General features: G+C 48.6%; 1 protein-coding gene across 1 annotated transcript; it reads right to left on the bottom strand.

Moving 5' to 3' along the window:
- Positions 1–1,502: 1,502 nt before the first annotated feature.
- Positions 1,503–5,757, bottom strand: LOC125544227 (Protein kinase superfamily protein). Its single transcript, XM_048707841.2, has 6 exons — positions 5,196–5,757; positions 3,835–3,956; positions 2,844–3,040; positions 2,563–2,737; positions 2,162–2,296; positions 1,503–2,014 (listed from the first exon to the last, which is right to left on the bottom strand). The coding sequence occupies exons 1-6, from the start codon at positions 5,515–5,517 to the stop codon at positions 1,805–1,807; spliced, it is 1,161 nt and encodes a 386-aa protein (XP_048563798.1). The 5' UTR covers positions 5,518–5,757; the 3' UTR covers positions 1,503–1,804.
- Positions 5,758–9,303: the final 3,546 nt, after the last annotated feature.

Genomic DNA, 9,303 nt, shown 5'->3' with positions numbered 1-9,303 from the left:
GTGGCCGGGTCCGGCGAGGTAGGCAGAGCTCCAATGCTGCGAGGTAGCGCGTCGCCGTGGTAGCACCCCGTCGCCCCAGTTGCAGCATCTCCCGTGTTCACCGCCCCTCGGTCGCCAGCGAGATGGGATGGTCACCGCGCAAAGCCATGGAAGCTTCAAGCGGGGAGGGGAGGCGTGGTGCTGCAACCGGGGGGCGAGGGGGGGAGGGGGGAGGGGGAAGGGATGGGGAAGGGGTGGGGAGGAGGGGGCAGAAGAAGAGGGCAGCGCGCGCCCCGGCGAGCTGCGCGAGATGTGGGGGAGCTGCAATGAAGGAGACGCGAGGAAGAGGGAGACCGGCCAATGTTCCGCCGGTAGTGACACACGTGCACACACACGCGCGCGCGCACACACACACAGAGAGAGAGAGAGATGGAAGAGGAGACGGTAGAAGACACACACACACACAGACAGAAAGGTATGGTTGGAAGAGGTAGTGGAGTGCGGTGGTGAATAAATAGGGGCTTTCGAGGTAGGTGGGTGGGATGAATGAATGTCGACCTTTGATCAGTAGCTATGGTAATTGTGGTAAAAAGAATCCACATACTTTCAGTGATTTTGCTCATATGCATTCTGTCCCTCCATTGACCTTCATTCATCATGTTCATAATGTTGATCGACCTGGCTATTCTGGAGAACTCCAAGGACAAGGAGATGGTTGTGGCCGACAAGAAGGGCAACACGGTGGTGGAGCTCGGCAGCACCCCCAAGCGGCCGAAGAATACGACCATTTCTATGAGGACGCCAGCCCAACCCACTTTTGCAATGTCATCCTTACATCAAAACTGGAGTGCCTGCCAATGTCGCTTGAGTTCACCAATCACTTCATCCTTGTCCCAGAAGAATTCAAGCTGATGACAAACACCGGCTACGCCTGAAGGGTGACGGTCTAGATGATCAATGGCAGGCTCGTGTTTGATAAGGGTAGGCCCCCCTTCACCACTGTTCACCAGATCAAGACCGGGTACCTCGTCACCATCAAGCTGGCGACTCCCAACACCTTGAAGATGATCGTCTTCAACGACGACGATGTCAAGGTGGTGACCAAGTGCAAGAAGCACGAGGAGGCCTTTGCCATGGATGCCTAAAATATTATCTCTGCACCTAAGACTTTTGCATAGGATGTTTCAGCCTTTGCCGTGACCATTTTATCGTTTAACTGTGTGTTTAAGACTCCGGCTTATGAGTTTATGCTATGCCTATTTTATCTATATAACTAAACATGTATTGCATGTAACCAAACACCACATACTTTGCATCTGCTAGAACAAGTCTGCAACCAAACACCACCGTGCATGTGTTTCTTCGCAGCCAGGCTGGGAAGGATGTAGACAAACACATATGTTAGGGGGCAAAAATCGGTGCATGTTACCAGACACGCTCAATACAACACAGACGTTTACATGAACACTTCGAAGGAGCCGAGAGCTCATCTGAGGTATGCTCGGTTGGTAAAACAAGTTGCATTCCAAACGGGAAATATGTTCTTTATTCACATTCTGCAAGTAAACACATATAAACTGCAATAGTACAGTGTGTCCGCTTCAGACCACGAGACTGTAAGACCACCTGTGATCTGCCCCCTGTCAGGCTCAACTAAACTCCGAGCTTGATCCTAGGGCATGCCAGGCATTAGGGTTCGCACAAGGCATACATACAATGATGAGACGAAGCGGGCATTCACTACATTAGCCATAACCGACGTGATTAGTTAAGGAGAATTACACTAAGATTCTAGATCACCAGGCGACGCCGTCAGACCAGACCGTCAGGGGCCTCGGTACTGACGGAAGCAGGCGAAGCACCCCTGCGACTGGTCTATCGGGATCATGCCGCCGCCCTTGGACGTGTCGATGGCCTCTATCATGGCCACCACCTCGGCCATCTCGGGCCGCTTGTCGGGGTTCGCGTCCCAGCACCGCTTCATCACGTTGGCCAAGGCGCTCGGACAGCACCGCGGTATCTCCGGCCTCAGGTTCTGCACACCAGCGATGCTTTTTTGTATTATTATGTTATACTCCACAGTCCACAAGGAGTATAATATATGTATGTTTTCGGTGGTTCAGACTTCAGACGTCAGAAACAAGAGCCTAGCAACGTCACAAGGAAAGGAAACATTTTTTACCTGGCGGACAACGGCAGAAGTTACTTCTGAGAAGCTGAGGTCAGGATATGGCATGTCGCAGCAGTATATCTCCCATAAGCAGATTCCAAAACTATAAACATCGCATTTCCTGTTGTAAGGATGACCATTCAGGACCTGCACATAGATAGATGCCGGCATTTATAAGCCATCGTGATGCCACCATCACGCTCCCTCTGTCCCATATTAGTGGTCGCTCAAACAGATGTATCTAGCATTAAAATACATTTAGATACATCCATTTCAACGAAAACTAATATCAGATGGAGGTAGTACTATCCAGTGCTCCAAAGGCGAAACAAAGAAATGCAACACGGCCCAACTTAAGACATATCTGATACTTTGGTCTAATAAATAGGGTAATATTTCCAGATGGTTAATACCTCAGGTGCCATGTAACCAAGTGTGCCCGTTTCACCCGTCATGTCACTAGGGTTTGAAGCCTCGACTCGAGCAACCCCAAAATCAGCAATTTTCACGGTTCTTGTTTTGTCGAGAAGCATATTTTCAGTCTTCACGTCACGATGCACTATCTTCTCCGAGTGAAGATAGCTTAATCTATTCAAACGTAAAGGCAGCAATGAGACCTTCCCAAACGGAAGGGACATAATAGAAGAACTTCGCAGAAAACGATCAAGAAGAACAAAACCAAACAATTACTTACCCCCTGGCAAGGTCAAGAGCTAGTTGGACCACAACTTTAAAGGCTAGCTTCCTTCTCCTATTTTTTATCAGGAAATTTTTCAGTGCACCACCAGCAAGGTACTCAACAACAACACAGCAGATATTACTCGGCATGCCAAGATGCCCATGTTCTGTCTGTACATTTAGATCTCTTGCACCCATTATAGCCCCAATAAACTGTCAGTTCAAGTTCAACATATTGTTAGGACAGCCAGTTGACAAGTATAATAAATCTACATTCGCAAAGTGAATATATAAAAGTCTCAATATAAAATAATAACACCTCTTTATAATCCACAATGAGATGGATATATTGCAAAATTAGAGCCTCCTATAGTTTTTTTATATAGAATGCTTACCATATGCTACACCAAAATAGGAGCACATCAAACCCTAAACCCTAAACCAAATTTTTCACTAGTGTTGACAAAGTCAATTAATATTCGGATATACAAAGGTTCTAATGTTCTGTGTCAGGGGTCAAGAAGTGAAAAATTATGGAACTTCTTTTACGGGAATAATGATGTCATGAAGACAAAAGCATGTAAACTTTGATAATGATGCCATGCCTTGAATAAATTATGGAACTTCTTTTACGGGAATTATATGACAACTAAGAGCGCAAAATAGCTAGCAATAGTCAACTACTTATCATTATGATGACGCATATCTAGCTAGCCATGGGAACGTAAGCCCATCGCCAAAAAAAGGAAACATAAGCGACACCAAAGGGATAACTGGCCACATAATTCAACATATTGTTGTAGTATGTGGATCGTGTATGTTAAAAGGAAGGTTGCCCATGTGGTATGGTGGACCATATTGGAGAACACTTTCAGCATGTAACCCATGCAGTCATTGTTTTATGAAATAAACATGGATGTAAATTGATTTGATGTAAACTTTATCAGGAAAATTTACCTATGAATTTTGAAAGGGGCGGGAAAAGGACTTCTTCAGCCAAAGCCTACCTTCGTAACATTTGGATGATCAAGCTTATGCCACACAGCAACCTCTTGTGCAAACGCTGATCTTAGTGCCGTAATTTCTTGTTCTGATCTATGACCATCCTCCCCCCAGTCAAGCAACTTCACTGGAATACAGAGTTAAATAGTTATTTTCAAAATGAAAGTTGCAATAGTAAATTTAATTTTGCAGAGGGATTGAGACATGGCAGGTTATACTAGCGAAATTCAAATCTCAAATAGTAGGTTATCAGTTGCTAAGGACCAAAGGTGACGCATTATTCATGAACAAAATGCATTTAGTGCATTGAGAAGAGTATTGGCTGTCATGTTGAACAACAAGTCTTTGAAGAAAATTCAAAAAAACAATTCTTTAAAGAGTGTATATCAATACCAGTCACAGCTTCATGTGTGGTGTGGAAAACCAGATCAAAGAGATTCCACTTAAGTGCTTAACATGCAAATGAAAGACAATGGCAGATTCAAATGTCTGGGCCAGCCATGGAATGTGATAACCGACAAACTATTCACTGGTTTCAGCCAAAAAAAAAAATGTAGTAGAAAAAGGGCAAAACGAGCCAGTCGATAACTTCAATGAGTTAGTAATTGCTTTGACAAGTTGCATTTTATGAAGCTAAATGAGGATTTTATTGTTTTTGCAACAGACCGAACTGAATTTCCTGGTGGCACAATGCAGTAGGTGATAAAGTTGTGGACAGGCAAGCACGTTGCATTTGCTTCGTCCCGTGTCATGTGATTATGCCTGGTGAGAGAGTGCAAAACCAGACGTTCTGGCTCAGATGCTTCTCAATTCCTGGTCCCTGGAAAGTACCAGGTCCGTTGCAAGTTGCAACCTTTTTGCCTAAGGACCAGCTGTTCTGATTTGTTATCTCCAACTTCCAGGGGCTCATCATAAGGCTAACACATGAATCATGCCTACTAAAACTTTAAGTTGGTTGGTTCGAATCACATGAGGAAGGTTACACAGAAAAGGCGGACTTAGCAACCCCAAGTCACGGAACACACCGTGGAATCCAGGAAAGCAGAGGCATCAACTTTAGCAATTTGCTGACAAGGAAACGCACTGGTGACATGACCGGCGAAAATAACTCGGAAAAGTAAATGGCATTGCCATCGATCGATCAACTCATTCTGCATTCTGCATCCTAGGCCAAAAAAATCGAGTACGGGGAGGAAAATAAAGAAGCAATATTTACCAAGAACTTGCAAAACGAATGATGGATCAGAAACAACAAGTATCTAACGCGGCCAACACTAAGTGGCACTGTAATTTCATCGAGCAGCTTACGGGCACTGAAATTGGCAAGTAGTGTAGGCGTAAATGTGAAGTTGAGATGGTACGATACCGGCAACGTCCTGGCCGTCATAGACGCCGCGGTGGACGGTGCCGAAGGTGCCGCGGGCAATGACGCCTTTGATGACGAGCTTGGCGGGGTCGACCTCCCAGTCCTCCCGGCGGCGCCGCTGCTGCTGCTGCGGCGGCTGTGGCTCCCCCAGCCTCGCGGACCCGCCGCGGCGGCTCCCTGGCTGCACCACGGCTGGCGCGTCCCGCTCCTGGCGGCTGAGGTGGCGCTCCAGTTGCTCGTCGAGGCTCTTGAGGTCGATCTGGTCCGCCCGCACGAACCCTGCGTCCCCGCTCCCGCCGCCGCCTGCGCCTGGAAGCCTCATGCTTGGAGCACGCCCGAGGAGTCGGGCACGCGGCGAGGATGCGGCGATCGTATGGGTGGGCGTGGAAGGCGTCTGGTGGTACGGATGCCGCCGCGAGGAGTAGTCCGTGGACTATGCTGGCTGTGCTATAGACTAGGTGATGGCGAGGCAGAGGTGGCTCGTATTCCTGCGCGAGGCTCCATGTGAGCGCATGGAAGTAGGCAGGCACGGGGGAAGTGACCAGCAGCGAGTGAGGAGGAGAGGACTCGTGTCGTGGAACCCACCTGAAGTCCTTGGCATGTACTCCCTCCGTAAAAAATAATATAAAAGCATTTAGATTATTATTTTTCAAGAATAGGCCAACGGCGTATCATATTTTTATAAAAATACTAACGCCCACACGTGTGGGTGTTTGGCAACTCGCCCACACGCATAAATCCTCGTCCAACCAATTTTGCATGAATCTTGGTGCATTCTAGCAGTTTTTTGTGCCACATAGGACTAAGCTGGTGTGGGGTATTTATCTGTCCACCCACACGTCCTTTTTCACCACACGGGGGGCTGGTGTGTGGGCGTTTAACAATTCGCCCACACACACCAATTTTCACGCACGCAGAGGGGGCTGGTGTGTGGGCGTTTATCACTTCGCCCACACGCCCATCTCCTCGCCCACACCCAAAGCTGGCAGTTGCTATGTGTTTCTGCAGGGTACATGGTAACTGCCCTAACTTTGCTTGTAAGCAGATGACAACTTTCTTTTTACCTGAGTTGCCATGTATTTTTTTGCATGGTACATGGCAACTGCTCTAGCGTGCACGTAAGCAGATGGCAACTCTTTCTCTTTACATAGCAACTGCCCTAGCGTGCTTGTGAGCACACAACAACTCTCTTTTTTACCCGTACATGTTTTTTTGCCATGCCTTTTTAGTGCTACACGGCAACTGCCTAGTGTTAGTGGATGGCAACTCCTAAAATTTTAAAATCATGGCAACTACAGTAGACCAGACCATACAGGACAACTGCAATTGAGCAACCATGGCAACTGTAGTTGTCCGACGTGGCAACCGAAGTTCAGCGACATGGCAACTACAGTTAAACGAACATGGACGAGGGTCTGGACCATGGCAACTGCGGGACGCGCGGTGACTGTCACGCGGGGCGTGCGGGTCCACGAGGTACGAGGCCTGACGTACGGGGCGTGTGGGCGTTATCTATTTCGCCCACACGCACGCGTGTGAGAGGGATCGGGAAGGAAAAAAAGAGGTGTGTGGGCATTACTTGTTTTGTCCACACATAGGTGTGTGGGCTGTTCCTCTTATACACCACACAAAATGTGTGGGCAGACCCCTAACGCCCACACGTGTGGCATTTATCGGCCTCCTATTTTTATAAAAGGTAGAAAGAGTATTTACAAGAAGTGTCACCCAATTGCGCATAATCGGGTGAGACACAAACCCCAACTCCTACACCTACAAAATACACTCTAGGCTACTCTCTCACAAAGCGTTGTAGTCCTCCAACTCCGCCAGCCGCTTGCTTCCATTCTGCCAGTTCTACAAGGATCATCGTGGCCACCCCCCTTGGCCTCCTTTGTTGCTCCGTCCTGGTGTACATCCTCGCATTCCTTTGCTTCCAAAGGGCCCATATTGTCGCGATGAATAGGGTATCGAAGCCTCTCTTCTCCGTTCTATGGTACTTTCCCCTCTCTCTGAGCCACCATTGCAATGCTGTGTCATTCGGTGATGGGTCGTTTACATCTATGTGGATAGTACCCCAAATGATACACCAGACCTCCTTCGCGTAAGTGCAACGGGACAAAATATGATTGCAATCATCTTGGTCTTGCAAGCACGTGTAGCAAGGGGAGGGCTCGTCTTGCAGACCATGCTGTGCGCGCCGGTCCGACGTCCAGAACCTGTATTGCATTGCCAGCCATGCATAGATCTTGCACCCAAGTGGTGCCTAGCTCCTCCAGATGCATTTTGCCATCGACGATCTCGGCAAGGTTGAGCAAAGGCTTTTGTACACCGAGCGGGGCGGAGTATTGGCCTGAGGCCGAGCATGTCCAGTTGAATTTGTCCGTCGCCTCTATGTTCCTCCACACCGCGCCAATGGCCTGGCACAAGTGCATGCACTGCAACTAGGCCATGAATGAAGCTTCCGGTTGACAGTCAGCCACCCATCTGTTTCCCTATAGCGCTTGCTGCACTGTGCGCATGTTGACGATTCTAGTTTGCACTGTAGCAAGAGCCAGCGGCGCAATATCCGCCACAGCTAGTCCGCTGATCCACCGATCACGCCAGAACATGACGCTATCTCCCTTTCCCACCTCTATCCGCACGAGTCTGTCGAACACCGCCTGGGCTTCTCTGTCTTCTACCATTGGTAGTCCCTGCCATGGCCTATGTAGATCAGTCCTCTGAAGCCACTCCCATCTGACCCTTACTGCCATTGCTTGCAGCTTCATGTTTTTGATTCCTAGTCCATTGTAGCATTTGGGTCTACAGATGGTATCCCATGCGACAAGGCACTGCCCCCCATTCACCTTCTCCTTGCCAGCCCAGAAAAAAGATCTCATCCACTTGGTTATCTCCTCAAACACCCAAGCCGGAGCATCCACGACCATGAGGTGATGCAAAAGCCTTGCCGAAATCACCGATTGGACAAGAATGAGTCGGCCAGGGCGCTGTATCATTCCTCTCTGCCAAGCTGGAAAGTAGTGCCGCACTTGGTCCAACATGGGTTGCCAATCGGCCCTTGTGAGACTCTTAACAACTAGCTGGAATCCGAGGTACTTGCAAGGGAATTCCGCCAGTTCGCATTACAGTAAGTTTTCCACCCTTTGCTTATCCTCCAGGTCTCCTCTTATCACTACCGCCGATGATTTCCGGTAGTTTACATGAAATCCTGAGGCCTCCCCAAAAGCACCAAGCGCCGCTCTGACAAAGTCAAGATCTTGGGTCGTAGGTTTGATGAACAGGACCACGCCATCCGCGTAGATCGAAATCCTTTGTACTACTACCCATGGTATGGAGCTTAGCACTCTCTGTTCTAGGGCCTTTTACACCATTTTCGTGAGCACATCCATTGCCAATATGAATAGCATAGGGGAGATGGAGTCCCCTTGGCGCAGTCCACAAGCATGTCCAAAGCTCTTTCCTCGTACTCCATTTACTATCACCTTCGTGCTTGTAATTTGCAATAAGGTTGCCACCCAAGACCTCCATTTCAGTCCAAATCCCTTGGTTGTCATGACCTCGAAGAGAAACGGCCAGGACAGCGAGTCAAAAGCACGTGATATGTCAAGCTTGAGAAACACTCCTGGGGCCTTACATGCATGGATCTTGCGGGCTACTTGTCTGACTAGCAAGAAGTTGTCGTGTAGATGTCGCCCCTTGACGAACGCCGATTGATTTACCTCCACTATCTCAGGTAGTTGTTTTTGTAAGCGGTTTGCAAGCACCTTGGCGAAGAGTTTTGGTATACTATGAATTAGGCTGATGGGTCGGAAGTCTCCAATATCCTCTGCCTCCGGCTTCTTGGGGATGAGGATAATGTGTGCCTTGTTTAACTTTGCCATGCTACGGTCTTCCCCTACATAGAACTTCATCATGGCCGCCATAACATCCCCCTTGATGGTTGGCCAAGCCCTCTGGTAGAACGCGGCAACAAAGCCGTCGGGGCCCGGCGCCCGGTCCGATGGCAGTTCCCTAATCACTCCCCAAACCTCCTCTTCTGTAATCATCTCCTCTAGAGCGATCAAGTTATGTTGCCGAACTCCCAGGAACTGGAGGTCAAGAGAGTGTT

Source organism: Triticum urartu, chromosome 3A (genome assembly GCF_056163025.1).
Source record: "Triticum urartu cultivar PI428250 chromosome 3A, HENAU_Tu73, whole genome shotgun sequence".
NCBI lineage: Eukaryota > Viridiplantae > Streptophyta > Magnoliopsida > Poales > Poaceae > Triticum > Triticum urartu.
This window is presented reverse-complemented; position numbering and strand designations above follow the sequence as displayed.